Genomic DNA, 17407 nt, shown 5'->3' on the forward strand with positions numbered 1-17407 from the left:
GTGGGCATGTGTGTTTGATTTTGTAATCATTGACGTCGGCTTAGAATAACAACACTTAACACTGCGATTGACTTGGGAAAACAGGTTGTTTAAAGTCAATGCACAACCATAAAAGTGTTAAATACAAGTTTCTTCGGGCTCCGTGTCAAATGGCAATGATGTTAGAGGCATTGGAAAATACCCCCCCCCCCGTCCCCCGAGTGAATAAGTAGTTCAACCTGATTATAGCTCAGTTTTTTCTGTCTACATTTTTGTACTGTTGGGTCAGACATTGAAGCATAAGTTGCTCCGTGTGTGAGTGTGCGTGTGGATGAATGAGAGGCCAATTGTAGAGGTGCAGTCCATTAGACCTTTCCTCACTTACCCATTTAGTTCAAGGTGTGGAGGGTAGATCCTATCCCAGAATGCACCAGGCAAAGTCAAATGAACCACACTTATCCGTTATGACAGAGCTAACACGCAGAGAACATTGTCAAACTTTTAAATGGCTGCTCACTTCCCTTAAGGTGCAGATCTTTGGACTGTAAGCAACAACCCGAAATGCAAGTTTCAAACAAAATGTGTGATCTGGCCAATTGTCTTTTTTGAAGGAAAAGTCTGCTCTTAATTGTGCCTCATTAGAAGCGGTCATGCATAACGTCGGCTCTTCTATGGGTTTCTTTCCCAGGTCCAGTGGAGCATGTCCGGCTCATCGCTCCCTTCGTGGTCATAAAGAACAAGGAGGTGAACATCACAGCAGTGGCATTACCCAGCCACTCACGTACTGTCACTTACTTCTGGTGGCTCGACAACAATACTGAGGTAACATCCAGGACAAAACTCGTTGAGATATACTTCAGTCTAATGTTTGTATTGCACGCTACTGCATGCTGGCATTTATCTGTGTATTTGATATTTAAGTATTTTAGAAGTTGACTTGTTCATTATTATTATTATCAAGTCATTCCAAGTCGTCAAGTCAAGTCCCAATGTAGGAATTAGGGAAGGACAGGGAGAGAGGTATGATACGCCACAAAGGCCCCCACGGCTGGGACCAAACACAGCATGTTGCGAATAATATAATAATATGGCCACATAAACACTTGGTTGGTAAGGTGTTTTAACACACACACACACAACAATTCTACCAAACCTCCTACTGCTCTTCAAAAAATTCAGCTTTTCAAAATCTAGAAGTCACACCACTGATGAATCGACTGCACATAAGGAAACAAGAAGCAGACTGGGACACCGCCCTGGTTGTGGAAAGCTAAAGAAAAGTGTCTGGTGAATAAAGCATCCTCCCTAAGCTTGAACGATGTACCTTCATCGTGTCCCTGCAGCCCGTGATAACGTTAGACGCCAGCATCTCACACACCTTCCCAAACGACGGGATGCACACCGTCACCGTCCAAGTGGCTGCAGCCAACAGCTTACGACAAGACACCAAGACCATAGCAGTCAGAGGTCAGTATTTCTATTCTTGTGTCTTGGAGCTTACTACTGTAAACATGCTGTTTTAGTTTTTATGTTCAAAACACGCAGGCCTTTGGAAAGCAGTTAAATATTGTAGTACACATCAATGTATTCATTCATCCATCCATTACTTGTACCGTCATATCAAGGTCCTTCTTGAGTAAATTACATCACATTATTGTTAGAACCTCGGAGAAGAATATGTCTTCATTTGAAAGTAATCCGACAGCAAGTATCCGATGAATGCACTGATTTATTACATGTGGATGGGCCAGCATTAAACTGACATTTTCTAATCATTTGGAAGTGCATCTGGTACATTTAGCCAAAGGGGAGTGCGGAGGATATTGTAACCCCCCCGCTTTTCATCAAGTTTTAACTACCTGAAACTCTACTTGAGCAAAATGACAGTTGGCACAGCTCCCCGAGAATAATGCCTGTGGAGCCGAGTGAATTAATGGCTGATTCTCCCCTGACTCTCCTCGGCAGGATTCTTCAAATCTCTACTTTTATCTTTCTCCCCTAATCTGGATGAGTTCAACCCCGACATACCCGAGTGGAGACAGGATGTGGGGAGAGTAATTAAGAGGGCTTTGCTCCAAGTGAGTGGTTTTCATTTTCTATGTCTCCCCTTCTCTCCTGTCCGTCCTTCTGTCTGTCTTCAGCTGCTTTCCTTTCTCCCTTTTTATCCTCTATTGTCTTTCTCACCCCACTATTTCTCATTACTTCCTATGCTCCTATATCCTTTTCTGCCCAATACTCGGTGGTGCAGAAAAAGAACGACCTTGGGTCAGCCTGTGATTCATCATCAGACAGGTGTGAAGACGCCCTTCTTTCACTTCTCACCCAGGATGGCTTTATGAACGCTAATTCCTTTCATTTTAGAAGTCACAAATGAAGTGATCAGAAGCACAGGAGGCCTGGTAGGACCCTATGAGTGGCGACACCCGTCACCACGTCCTCTGTGTGTGTGGGCAGCGTCCCTGTCTTCGTCAAGTGCTTCTCAGTTCCCTTTCGCTACTCATGAATAGCGGACTGCATTTGGTTGTGTCCTGTGGCCATCTTACTGCAGGTTGGCGCTTTTAGAGGAAAGTTTGAATGGTTGAAGAGGACCTCATGAATGACGTGGACATCCTAGACTCAGGTCCAGGCTTCTGAGCTCAGTGACTTTTCCTCGACTGTGAAGCCATTGAAAGGCAATGTGACGGAAACCAATTGAGTTTTTCCTTTTGAGAGCAAAAGGTTTCTGCAAAATGGGTTTGAATCTATTTTGATATTAACAGCTTTTGGTTATTATTCATAGAAACTCAACTCCGGACATCAGTTAAGAGCAGGCTAGAACGGGTTCAATTTAACTTTTAAAGTTTTATAGAGTTACCTAGTTCTTTATTGTAGTGACAGAAACATCCTCAAGGTACTGAAGTCTGTTACTTTAGTGTTTTCATTTCTGCTAGAACGTATATGTGAACTTTATGCAATGCTGGCACATGAGCTGGATTACTGCCTGTCTTTGGATCAAAAAGGCTCTACGTCTATTTTTTGGGCGTATAGTGTTGAAAACATTATTCTGTTGCTTTATGAACAAAGAATAGCAGTTCTGGCAACTCTAATAGTGCTCATTATGAATTTAAAATCGGTTTGTTAAAACCTACTTATCCCATTTCATCCCATGCTCAATTTTGCTCATGTTGTGCATCATAGTAAAATAGTTGAAGGATAGTTTCACAAAAATTTAAAAAATGTTCATTTGTTCAAATGCACTTAGTTATTTTCCTTCTGTTCGTGTTGACCACAAAGAGATCCACTCCTATCCAGGCATGATCGCAGACTGTGTGCTACTCCCCCATCCTTTATTGCGTAATATTATACTCTGTGGCTGGTGGTGGGAGGGGGAGTCTTACAGTGGTACGTAGTAGTGGACTAAACTGGCCTATACTGAAATGTGGTCATAGTACACTTTGTGGGACAAAATCAACACTATTTTCTGCTAGAAAGCTGTCCTGTCCCAACAGAATGATTTCCCCATGCCACTAAACTGCATTGGCAATCACCTTTAAAAGGCATCTTGAAGTTTGTACCATTCATTGCCAAATAGTTTGTATTAATTTACAATATTAATCATGTGTAAATCTACAACTGTAATCTGGGTGAAAATGTGTTTTCACAAAGAAATTGAGATTGCGGTTCAGTTGGAATATGATGGAGGAGCTGTGGATGCAAACAGCACACATTAGAAGGCTTTTTAGGAACTATGACTACTATACATAACCATCCAAGTGTTGAATGAAACTGGGGGAAAACGTCAATGCTTTATGTGTGGAAAGTGGCAGATACAGTGCATCCGGAAAGTATTAACAGCGCTTCAATTTTTCCCTATTTTGTTATGGTACAGTCTTATTCCAAAATGGATTAAATTCATTATTTTCCCCAACATTCTACACACAACCCATAATGGCAAAGCGCAAACTATTTTTTGCAAATCTGTTAAAAATAAAGAACGAAAATATAACATGTACTTAAGTATTCTCAGCCTTTGCTCAATACATTGTTGAAGCACCTTTGGCAGCAATTACAGCCTCAAGTCTTCTTGGGTATGATTCCACAAGCGTGGCACACCTATTTCTGGGCAGTTTCTCCCATTCTTCTTTGCAGAACCTCTCAAGTTCCATCAGGTTGGATGGGGAGCGTCGGTGCACAGCCATTTTAAGATCTCTCCATAGATGTTCAATCGGATTCAAGTCAGGGCTCTGGCTGGGCCACTCAAGGACATTCACAGAGTTTTCCCGAAGCCACTCCTTTGTTATCTCGGCTGTGTGCTTCGGGTCGTTGTCCGGTTGGAAGATGGACCGTCACCCCAGTCTGAGGTCCAAAGTGCATTGGAGCATGTTTTCATTGAGGATGTCTACATTGCTGCATTCATCTTTCCCTCCTGACTAGTCTCACAGTTCGTCCCGCTGAAAAACATCCCCATAGCGTGATGCTGCCACCACCATGCTTCACTGTAGGGATGGTATTGGCCAGGTGATGAGCAGTGCCTGGGTTTCCTCCAGACATGACGCTTGGCATTCAGGCCAAAGAGTTCAATATTTGTTTCATCAGACCAGAGAATTCTGTTTCTCATGGTCAGAGTCCTTCGGGTGCTTTTTTGCAAACTCCAGGCTGTCATGGGCTTTTATTTAGTGAGGAGTGGCTTCCGTCTGGCCACTCTACCAAACAGGCCTGATTTGTGGAGTGCTGCATAGATGGTTGTCCTTCTGGAAGGTTCTCCCCTCTTCATAGAACGACGCTGGAGTAACCATCGGGTTCCTGGTCACCTCCCTGACTGAGGCCCTTCTCCCCCGATCACTCAGTCTGGCTGGGCGGCCAACTCTAGGAAGAGTCCTGGTGGTTCCAAACTTCTTCCATTTCCGGATGATGGAGGCCACTGTGCTCATTGACTTTCAATGCTGCAGAAATCTTTCTGTACCCTTCGCAACATCTGTGCCCCGATACAATTCTGTCTCGGAGGTCTACAGATAATTCCTTGGACTTCATGGCTTGGTTTATGCTCTGATATGCACCTGTCAACTGTGATACCTTATATAGACAGGTGTGTGCCTTTCTCAATCATGTCCAATCAACTGAATTTAGCACAGGTGGACTCCAATCAAGGTGTAGAAACATCTCAAGGATGATCAGTGGAAACAGGATGCACCTGAGCTAAATCTTGAGTGTCATGGCAAAGGCTGTGAATACTTATGTACATGTTATGTTTTCGTTCTTTATTTTTAACAGATTTGCAAAAATTTGCAAAAAACAATCACTTTGTCATTATGGGTTGTTGTGTGTATAATGTTGAGGAAAATTATTAATTTAATCTATTTTGGAATAAGGCTGCAACATAACAAAATGTGGAAAAAGTGAAGCGCTGTGAATACTTTCCGGATGCACTGTAAGTAACTTTGTTTTCATCCCTTAACATCGCAGTTTGAAAACCATGTGTTTTTTTCCAGAAAATGCGAGGGAGGGTTATTTTTTCCCTATTTTGTTATGGTTGAGAACTCTTGAGACAGAGGCCAGTCAACAACTGATGCATTTTAAAACAATTCTCCAACGATGAAATAAGATAAGAGAGTTTGAACAAAGTCAAGGTCCATTTAACTGAGGTTCGGGTTGTGTTGCCCCGTTTCTGAATCTATCAAGTCATGACTTCGCAGTCTTTGACAGGACTGGTTTTGGTGCAGCTGCCTCTGCTGGTCCATAATGCCCATTTGGTAATGGAGGTTTTCATTCCAACCTGTCTATCTCGAGCCACCTTCCTCTCATATTCCCTTAACGGTCCTTTTTCAAACTCATGCAGTTTACAGTTTTCATATACCCACAGCTGTCCTTGAAGGTTGATGCAAGCTACCAAACCATCGCATCCTTATTGCCGGCCCAAACGGCACAAGAATAATTCCTGATCTGACAGACGCATCATTAATCAGGCACAGTTATGCAATACTTTCATCCTTTTGAACTGATAAACAATTATATTGTGGATTATTCAAATTAACATAATAATTGAAATTATTCACCTCACAATTCTTTAAAAAAACGTGTGTGTGCCAAGCACAGCGTCAGCTAGCTGCTCACAGAGCTGCCAGCGTGGCTCAAGATGTTTTTGTTCTTGCACATGAACACTTGATGTTCCAGATAAAGTCTCACTAAATATCACATAGAAATGCATCTGGTAAATCTGACAGGTTATATCCATATTAGATTTATACTTATATATACTAACCTCTGTGACTGTCTCTTCGCCTGCTTGTCATCCCCATCTAAAATGTTTCATTTAATTTACAGAGATTCCAACAAAAAGCACTCCAAAGCAGCTTTTTATTCCAACGACTGATTTGCAATGAGAACAAACACGATCAAGCGGTATTGATTTTGTGAATGGGGCTATTGCCTCTTCTGTCATTGTAAGTCATGCCCACTTTGGTTCTCAAATACTGATTTCTGTGCTTGATAATTGATATGCTTTGGCTATTCCCACTCCATGGTTTAGAAAATCACAGCCTTTAAAATGAAGAGCGATCACGGCCCTACCTCTGACTCCCTGGCTTTAATGCATTTGTTAAGAGCTGAGAGCTCAAGAAAATTGCTTTTTTGGAAGCAACATTTATTTGGTTTCATATGTTCATAAGGTTTTGGCATCCCCAGAAACTAAGAGCAAGCTAGAAAACATCCATTGATAACAGTTATAAACCTGAAGGCCATGTGAGTATCATGAGTAGCTTGAAATATATTTAAGTTGTGTCAAGTTAAAGTAAACTGTTTATCAATCTTTCTATCAATAGTTTTGATCTGACAGGGACACATAACTGTTCTAACGTTTTGACAACAGCTGGAAATAGTCAGTGGATTGTTGAAGGGTTTAAGGATGATTTACTGTCATCAAGCAACACACGGTTGAACTAAACAATGTTTTCGTAGCTCATCTACTACCCAATAAAACAATGGCAAAATCAAACAGTAGTGTATTGTTTTAGGATTTTTATACCCTCATCCCTTTGGAATGTCTGTACTAAAATTCATGGCAGACCATCCAGTAAAATGCTCTCAACATGTTTGAGAACAAACATGTTGTAGTGTTTGCATATTACTGGCAGAAGTCCTGGTCAAGTCATACTTCTATGACAGCGAACAGTTCATTAGCATCAATAAATTAAAATCTCACACAGCCCAAGTCCCTAAAGGTGTCCGCCAAGGTTCAGTACTCGGCCCCCTACTCTTCATCCTCTGCTTGGTCCCCCTTGCTAACATAAAACGCCACCATGGTTTGCATTTCTAATGCTACGCCGACGACACAGAGCTCTAAATCTACACTAAATACATCACACCCACTACGTACTCCACCATCGCCAATACCCTCTCAAAATATAGATACAAATCCCAAATCCCCATAGTCAGCCCCAAATCACTCCACAAATCCGACCACAACCTCTCCCTCTGCATTGACGGTACCACTGTTTCTTTAACACACTTCTGCAACCGATGTTCCTGAAATCAGAGGATTGGCAGTTCAATCCCAGTCCCTGCTAACCCGCAGGATGCAAATGTCGGATACTGATGGCCAGGTAGCACTGTGTATGGTAGCTCCTGTCATCAGTGTGTGAATGGGTGAATTTGACATGAAGTGTTAAAGCGCATTGAATGGTCGGAAGACTAGCGCTATACAAGTACAGTCCATTTACCTTTGTGTCATCTTCAATCAAACCCTCTCTTTTGAACGCCACTTCAAGCACATCATAAAAACGCCATCTTTCCTCTCAAAAATGCCCCGTTTACACCCCTCCCTCTCCTCTTCTGGCACACTTATCCACGCCTTCATCACTTCCTGACTGGTCTACTGCAGCAGCATCCTCTATGGTACATCCAAAATCATCAACAAACTCCAATACAGGTAGAATTCAGCTGCCTGTCTTGCCCGCCCCACTCCCGCACTCGAGATCAAAACACCACAGTCCTTCAAAAGCTCCACTTGCGCCCCATACAGCAAATAATACAGTTCAAGATTTTGTCACATACAGACCCCTTCACAACCAAGCCCACTTAAACCTCTCTGACATCAGCAGTAACGTTTGTTCACACTATTAAACTGTGTAATAAATAAACCTTTCACATTACTAATACATTTAATTTACACTTTTAAAATAGGTTATATTTTATTTGAATAGAATAATTGATACCTGCCGTTTGTGTGTTGATATGAAAAAGCGATGTATCAAAGTATCCGGATTGTTTTTTTCCTCCGCCCACATTAATTACCGTCACGATCCGACTACAGACGTTCACTGCAAAACACTGGCATGCAAACCTGTTTGATTCCGTTGAATGACAAACCGAAAGAGTAACGTTACAATCAACTCAGTCAACATAAAAGCCATTTAACTGTGATTTCAGATTTGATATATATAAGATAAGATATTCCTTTATTAGTCCCACAATGGGGAAATTCACAATATAAAGAATATAATAAGGCAAAAAAGCTGTAAAGCTAGAAACATTAACTCAGAATAAAATGAATGAATGAATGAATACAGTTGTCTGGTTTATGGATATACTCATCACTGTTTATAATAGTCCTCATTCACAAACCAGCCTCAGTGTTTCTGCTGCTTGCTAGTTTCCCAATGAAAGACCCGGGTGTCTCTTGGTTTTGGTTTTACAGCCCACCTCATCTGGACCTTTCCAGGTAAATGTGGTTCTGTGAAGAAATCAATTTCCCCTTGTGTACTTTCATGACGAGAAACCCGCTCTCTCCTGCTGCAGTCAGGCATACTGCTTACACGTACCAGGATGCACTGTGCATGCATTGCTTCTGATGAGTCAAGAAAATAAAGTCACAAAATTGATAGTTGGGAAAATACGCCCGCGCTACATGTCTACATGTCATGCGGCAGCTCTCACACTTTCTTCAGGAGCAGACTATTCATTTAGAAAATCCAAAGACTAAAATCGCCCTGCTGGACTTCCCTGTCTTCTACACCTGATCTTCAGACTCCTGAAGTGGTCTCGATCGCACAGCTACAACAAGGAATGTTTGTGCAGTATTGCGCCTCACAACTGCCCGAGCACTCTAGTAACGCGCTCTAGTTCTTCCTTATACCACTGGAACACAGTGGGGTGGAGAAAATAACTGTAGCCGAACCGAACCACACACCAGATGAAAAGAAACTTAAGAGCAAGTTCACACAGTCGACTTCGCCGCTGCAATCACACAATACTCATCTCTCTCCAACACATTTCCAAAGCAACTTTGAGATTCTGGTAGTATTGTGGGTGGACGTTCCCCTAGGAGAGGCGCTGCTTTTGGTGACTCCTCACTGTTCTTATAAGAACAAAGCCATTAAACATTTTGAATTGATGGAACTATTTGTATTGATCACCACTAAAGGTCCTTTTTATCTGCCTCGTCACAGGTGTCTGACTTCCCAGAGGATCAGCTGTTGGTAGCCGTGTTCCCAGGAGTTCCAACCGCTGCCGAGCTCTTCCTGTTACCTCACAACAACCAATCACAGGGCAAGAAAAAGAGTGAGGAGGGACTTGAGCAGGTATATGGCACAATGATTACATTTGACATTAGAAATGAAATCGCTATTTGCCTGTAAAACACCATCATTTGTTTGTGTTTAACAGGTATCCGATATAATTGTAAGCGCGCTGAACCAGAATCTGGTGGAGTTCGAGCTCAAGCCCGGTGTCAGGGTAATTGTGTACAACACACAGTTAACGCTGGGTAAGGAACATTTACTCTCGGCGCTTTCAGTACTGCCATTAGGTTATCAACCGTAATGATTAAACTCGCACAGACAATTTCAATAAAGCCTTTTCTTTACTGTTCTTCATTTTAAACTGACATGATAGCACTGTAAAAACCATGTTTTGACAATTAGTGTCTATGATCCACCATTTGAAATTCCTGTCACTGCTTCCTTTCCAGGCAGAAAAACACAGGGGAGTAAATGGGAGGGGGTTTGATTTCAGCTCCATGGGACGATCTTTTACGACTGCCATTAAAAGCTGAACATCTGTTCTGTTTCTTGAATCACCATCGAAGCACAACATGGGTGTTACACGGTGTATAATTATGTGGATTATTTAGTCCTTGAGAAAGAACACTGTACAAATTAAGGGGAGAACGGGAAGGTCGGTCGACATGCAAAAAAACTATAAAATGCTGTTGTAACTATCAAACCAGTGCTGGATTCATGGAGGCAAATTCATTGTAAAAAGCGTGGCTGGTCTGGACAGCTCTACTATTTTATTGTTATTGGTAGTCCTCGACAACTTCTGGGCAGATATACTTCCATTCTATCATTGCTGAGTCGCTTTGGAGGCACACAGCCAGCAGTTGTCTGCAGCTCAAAGTGCTGCGTATTAACTGTGTGGCATGTGCTGCTCTGTGACATTCTGTGGTGGGCTGCACTCTAATGGCATTGGAGGTGTACCCAGCTGGATCCCTCTTTATATTTCACCTCTCAAGAAAAGGTCTAAAAAGCCTTCAAGCTGCTTGAGAAAGGTCAGCAGCATACGCACCGATGTCTCTGAGCCGAAGGGCTAACACGGAATCACAGGAGAATGTTGTGAGATTCCCCTCCGAAGCCTGAAACATTGTAATAGCAAGTAAAGGTGGATGTGCTTCATTATCTAAATTATGAGAATCACTTGATGCTGTCCGCGTCTTTGTCCAGCAATGGAAACATTTAAAGCTTCCACAACATACGAACATTTGAGATTATTCTCCTGCAGGTTAAAAACGCACAAAAAGAGAGACTGCAACAATGAAGCATGTGTACTGACAGCAGAATGGTTTGTGGCCTTTGTCCGCTCTCTCAGCACCGTTGGTGGATTCTAACCCCAGACACAGCAGCTCGGCCATGCTGATGCTCCTCTCAGTGGTGTTCCTGGGCCTCGCTGTGTTCCTCATCTACAAATTCAAGAGGTACCCACCTGTGTGACGAGTTCCACCTGATGCACTTAGATCGCTGGTGTTTATATCTATTACCATGCCGTCCATTATTGATGATACCAGATGAGCACAGTTTGGACCAATCAATCAGGCGTGTCTGTATCTTTGATTTGACAAGTTCCCTCTATGCTGTAGACAGACTCCTAGCAGGATTCCAATGCATGAGGCTACACACAGCAATCAGCGCTAAAATGTGGGGAAAACCACCACCGTCGTTTAATATGCAGTTGCTGTGCCAAGGCTGTTATTTGCTGAATAAATTATTCATACTCAAAATGATTCTCTTGGAGAGTTGCAGGGAAATGGAAAAGCTGTCATTAATTATAGATATGAATTTTTTCCCATTAGTCTAAAGAGCATGCATTTTTCAAGAAATCTCACAGTTGACAAAACAGAGCAATTAATAACCAAAATGAATAGTAATTGGAAATAAAATAGATAGTGACTAAATAAAGATGTATATTAAGTGTTACAAATGCGGATGGGGAAAGATACGAATTGTCCTGTAATTTGCGTATAGATTAACTTTGAAAGTGAGAAAGCCTGAGGCACTGCTGTCTTTGAGGTTTGTTTAGAAATGCAAGTTTTAAACAGGTTTGTCATCTCAAACGTACTTAGTTTGAGATGTGAAAGTAATGCCTTGAAAAATAGATCTGTGTATTTTGTAGCCACTAGATGGATTAGAATAATGTCTCGTGGCTCATTTTGTAATCTCTTCTTTTTAAATCCATAGAAAAATACCTTGGATAAATATATATGCTGAGGTGAACCAGGAGAAAGAGCAGGAGATGATTGGCTCGGTGGGCCAAGGCGACATCACGCCTAAAATCACACTGAGTGAGTTCTCCACATCCAAAGAGCTCACGGAGAAAGAACTGGATGCCAGGGTCAAACGTAAGTTAGAAGCTATCGCATTCAGCTGAAATCATCTGTGGAATCCCAACGTTTATACGCTGACATAACTTTAAGTTGTAAGAACTCTTACTTGAACATATATTTTTTCGGTCTGATGCAGTTCATTTGTTTCTTTTGACATTGAAGACGCTTTTAGAGTTAAAGTTAGAACAGGAAGAAAACGTGTGTAAATTCACCTCATCAATTTGCATTTTTAACTTAAGGGAGAGGAGAAAAGATAAAGTCCAGGTTGGGTGTTAACGTAGTGAAGGATAGATTCCAACAATAAATAATAAATAAAACCAATATCTTTAAGCACGCAGCCTTGGGAATCAATAAACCAGACTAGCACAGAGAGCTTAATTACATGATTAATTGATCTGGGTATGACTTATTGAAAAGGAATACTTCAGTAAAGAAAGAAGATAATAAATAAATCCAAGTAGGTTGGCCAGAGGCTCCGGACTGACCTTATGAAGCACGGCGCGTCCACCTTGGCCGCCGGCACAGATCATCTGGCAGGTGCAGTTCCTCACTCAACTCAGAGACGGCTCTGATTTCATTTGAATAATAATGAATAATTGGAACAGGTGTTAAAAACACCTAGATGATTAGTATTTTGTTTTATTTCCGGTTAATATTTACATTCAGCTAAATCCACGTTGTTCTGTTTTTGCATACAAGCTCTAATCATAGTTGTTGTACCAGTAGTCAGTTATGAAATCCTGCAGTAACACATTTTACAATCATTTAAAGAAATGTCCCTTTAATTTCATTACTCCCTTAATTTTTGGCAAATGCAGGGTAGACCTCTTTTTTTTTTTTTTACCTTTCACAATAAAAGCCCGAGATGTGTGCTAAGGCAAATGTTCAGCATATATGAGTCATTCATCCATCGCACCCCCTGGTTCGTAAAAGCTTTCGAAATGGTCCACTTTCATACTTAGATGCTTTTCCACAGCTGCATACACTTTGATAAAAGAACATTTAGGAATTAAATGAGCTCTCATTGTCAAAAAACATATTTATGTTACTGGATTCAAAGTGCCAACACAGAACTAACTGTTTTTTCTTTGCTTGTTTTTCTCCTTTGGTTCCATCCGTGTCCGCTCAGGAGGAGTTGGAACTGCCTGCGAGAGCACAAGGGAGATACCAAACTGTACTAGTGTGTAAAGGCGTACAGCAGCAGATTATGTAAAGAGCAAAGTATTAAAGTGTCGGGTTCTCTTTTTCTGTTTTGTAATTCTCAACACAGCTGATGTTAATAGTTTTCTAAGGGACCTCATTTATACAGACTTGCACGGATGCCTCATTCAACAGCATCCATGCAGCAAATGTCAAGTTACTCAATGAGATCATTGTAATTACTAGCAAACAATGTAATCAGTCGTGTGGATGTAAGTTACATAACGAGATTCCTTTGCAGACTGAAATATCTTTTATCATGAAGGTTGTGTACATTCCCTATGGAGTTTGCTTTGGAAATCATTTCTGTCTAAATCAAGACTGTAGTGTTGGAGTCTTGTTCTGTTCTCTCTGGACTCACTCTGTTAAATGTATATATTATTACTTCCTGAGGACTATGGCGACGACAGAGGTTCTGAGAATGGTTAATGGTTTGTTTTTTTGGAAAAGTGTAAGTCAAAAATCAGCTTTGTTTTTGCTAAGGTCCTTGACTTGTGCATGTTCTTCTTGAGGACACACTTTCTGTGTTGTAGATAAGCAAGTGTTGTAAATAGTTATTTTCTAATCATTCATCAGAAAAGCCAGATCGACTTTGCCTGGACTTCCGTATTGCTCTCATTTTCCTCATTTACTGTTGCGCAACGTGTATCTTGTAGGAAAGGGGTTTCATGTTAAACTGTGTATAAAACATAACTGAGATACGCCTGTATGAGTTATTATAAATATTTATTCTGAATTGTTTACCAGTGATCAAATTCACCAGTTATGCGAGAACCATGACATTCATTCCAATACCATGGTAGAAATCTCTTTTGTTGTTTAGGACTACAGGCATGAAGGCTATACATACTGCTTTTAAAATTCATTACATGGAATTCCAGCAGGGTAGGAATATTTTAACATTGCCCATGTTATACTGACTATAGAATATTTCATTATTTTGTCAACAATGTACCAGTAACTTGCAATGAACCCATGCGCGCAGCATTCCTCACCAGTCCTTTGAGGTGAAGGGTGTCCGCTTCGTGCAGCTTGGGGAGTGTTTTCTATTTCATGGCTTAAGTGGTCTGGTCAGCATTTACGCTAAGTGGAAAATCAAACTTCAATATTGTCTCTAAATATGATCATTGTAACATATGTATTCATTTGACCATCTCAAAAAATACACGCAGAGGATTGGGGCTGACATCGCTATCTGTCCCAACTCGAGGTCCGAGTCACTAAGATTGCCGTTAAGTTATTACAGAAAAACAAAAGCCTTTAACATTTTTTCAGCTCAGTGGAATCAGCCTGATTTTTTTGCGAATGATTTCATTAATTGTTGTGACGAAGTATTGATGTGCCGATGGTGGATGAAATGGTGAAAATATGAAGAACAATTTTCTAATTTTGAGGGGGTTTTTTTACCTTCAACGATCCCATAGCAGCGATAATGAAGAGATGTTTTGTGCATCTATGCCCGAGGCACAGTACCATACTTTTCATTATTTATATCAAGTTATGAAAATGACATAGCAGAGCTTTAATCATTTAGTTTTAATCACAGAACTCTCCCACATAATTAGGTCGGTGCATGAATTGAACAAACTTGAAGCTTGTCTCAAATTTCTCAGAAAACTCTTGAAATAAGAGAACGTAATTATTCCATAATAATTAACGCGTGTGGATTCATTCCTCCTGGCTCAGACTGTCCCCCGTCACAGGTTAGGCATTGGCTTTACGCCGGTTTATATTTACCTTTTCATTTCATCATTTTCATTATCAATCTATACGGAATGGGACAATGTTTGAGGGCGGATAACGCTTGCTAGTGATTGACTGTTCATAGTGCTGTCCATAATGTGTAACTGCAATGACTCCGAGCTCCTATCTGACTTTTTCGGCCATGAGGCTCATTTGACTAGAAACGGGCACATTTTATGCCAAAAGTCTGCATGTAACTTTGTTTCAAAATGTGCAAATATGAAAAGGAGCAAATAGACGCTGTTTGCTTGGCAGCACAGTTAGGGAAGCATTTCACCCCCGGCAGGTGCTTTGAGAATTACAAGATTTAGTGGCTTTAAAAGCCGTCCAATCCTTTTGTGAATTTTCCAAAAAGTGCACAAACGGAGCATTGCGTTTAGTTTGAAATGAGGGAGTATTGTTCCAGCATACAACTATCCATCAGGGCTGTGTTCTGCAGGACTACAAAAGCTGAGTGGCCTCAAAGTATCTAGCATGATGATGACCAGAGAAGCTGAACAGCTGAGCAGATGATGCCCTTTAGGGTGTCACATCACACACGCATTACCTCAAACAAAGGGTTCACATCTGAAACCGAACAGCCGAGCCAAGCCTTATTACTGCAGACAGAATATTCAGTGAAGAAAGATTGTTTTAAAAATGTTTGTGGTTTTCCACTCATGTCATGAGAAAAGTGTTTGGAGAAACAGTAAAAGAACTTTCAAACGTGTGTGCTTAGTGCAACTCAAATCATACTTTCATTGTTGTTTTTTCTCATTTTTTTGACCCTTTGACATTGTAAAGAATGTACGAGGACTACACTGGTTTATAGGCCTTAATGCTTCTTGCAGCTGTAGCAGGGTAAGAATTTTGAACTTTGTAAAAGGTCTGAAAAGAAAGTGGAGAATAGTTATTAAAAATGTTATACTTCATATCTGGTCAGAACTATTGAAACTGTTCCCAGTTAAAGACAATTTCCTCATTGTCGATTCAATCACCCTTTTTCATCATTGAAATTTCGGACTGGTATCTCAAATAAGAACCAGATTATTGGGAGGATCCTTAATTGAAAGAGATTATTGCTTTGGTCATAATTCAGAAGGCATAGTAATGTTCTTCATTGCACAAAAATCTACAATGCATGAATCATCAGTAATATTCGGTTTCAACTTTATTTCAATATTTCTACGGTAAGGAAACTGTCCCTTTGAAATTGTTTCAAATAAATGTATTTTTGTACATCAACACGTTTGTTCTCTGGGTCATGAAATATCTGAAGGGTGCAAAGAAGGTGACGCCCGCTGAATATGACACTGCTCGCATGAAAGCCGACTGAAAGCCCCGATGCCAATCAACAGAAGCTCACTGAGCGGTAAGAGAACCACTGGCTCTGCCAGAGCGGCTCCAACTGCAGCAACCAAAACGCTGTGCCGTTATTCCTCCCAGCTCTCACATAACACACACCAACCCTTCAGACAATGATAAGAATGATTATGTGTATGCACCATGGCTGTCGATAGAAAATTAATTAATTAATTAGTTAATTAATCTCATTTGAAATGAATCACAATAAATAATTAGTTTTTCCTATAAACATTACATTAAAAAAATTATGAGTAATCACTTTAGAAATTGTGTATTGTAGAAGTTTAATTGTATTTTTTTTTTACTACTATAAGATCATTTTGGAGACACAATTCCACTTCCATTTACACAATTGAAGTGACGACAATCTACCTACATCTCCCAGGACGTTTTCAAACCGCAGTCTTTTGACACAGTGGTAGTCCTCTGCAGGGTAGACGTTAGTAGCCTAGCAACTAGGGTTGCCACCAGTCTCTTAAAATAACGCATCCCGTTTTAAATCAATATGGGACGGAGTTTGTCCCGTATTTTATGAGTTGTCGTCAATGCGGCATCCTATTTGGCCCCGTTTTGGGTAATACTCGCTGCCATCGTTGGTTTGATTGGCCGTGAACCTGAAATAAACCATTCAGAGCCAGAGGGGCGGGACTCCGAGACAGAGTGTCGGTTTGAAAGAATGGCGGGGGCAGCTCCTGAGCACCCCCCCCCGAGCTGCCCCCGCCATTCTGGTGGCAACCATACTAGTAGCTTAGCCTAGCCGCTAGTTTAGCATAGCAGTGCATGAAGTGGTCCGTTTGCCACTAACACGCCTTCTGATTGATAAACAAAGTCGCGCTGAGTGCATTAAAAGTTTTTATTATTATTCGCAGCCACAATAATTTCAGAGATTAACGTGTTAACTTTGACAATATTAGTATTTACCAACCTTTCCATTTTTTAAAGTTCTTTATAAAGATAACGGGCCACTTTTGCCAATACTCTGATAAAGTTGTTTTACCCTGCATTAACCAGTTGACATTGTGCCTTTCTGGATGCACAGTTCGATCATACATGATATTAAACGTGCCAGCTTTAACAAGCTAACAAATCCTGTCCTGCATACATGATGTTAAACAGCGAACCAATTTCAGTGGAAAAGCTTTTGTGACATGTATCATTTTGATATAAATATTTTATAAAAGGACTGGCAGTCACTAGCAATGCTGACAGTTCAGGAGGAAAAACATGATTTAATATTAATTGGTAAGTCAATTGAATTATTGACATGCTCAATTAAGGCACTCTTTTCAG

General features: G+C 40.8%; 1 protein-coding gene across 1 annotated transcript in view; it reads left to right on the plus strand.

The window, feature by feature from the left end:
• Positions 1 to 15997, plus strand: part of sorcs3a (sortilin related VPS10 domain containing receptor 3a) — a 159342-nt gene extending 143345 nt beyond the window's left edge. The window contains exons 20-27 of the mRNA XM_040186967.2: positions 668 to 801; positions 1323 to 1446; positions 1945 to 2057; positions 9402 to 9533; positions 9619 to 9718; positions 10819 to 10924; positions 11685 to 11845; positions 12960 to 15997. Coding sequence (XP_040042901.2) covers positions 668 to 801; positions 1323 to 1446; positions 1945 to 2057; positions 9402 to 9533; positions 9619 to 9718; positions 10819 to 10924; positions 11685 to 11845; positions 12960 to 13018 — 929 coding nt within the window. The 3' untranslated portion in view covers positions 13019 to 15997. The remainder of the gene's footprint in view (positions 1 to 667; positions 802 to 1322; positions 1447 to 1944; positions 2058 to 9401; positions 9534 to 9618; positions 9719 to 10818; positions 10925 to 11684; positions 11846 to 12959) is intronic.
• Positions 15998 to 17407: the final 1410 nt, after the last annotated feature.

The sequence above is a fragment of the Gasterosteus aculeatus genome, chromosome 9 (genome assembly GCF_964276395.1).
Source record: "Gasterosteus aculeatus chromosome 9, fGasAcu3.hap1.1, whole genome shotgun sequence".
NCBI lineage: Eukaryota > Metazoa > Chordata > Actinopteri > Perciformes > Gasterosteidae > Gasterosteus > Gasterosteus aculeatus.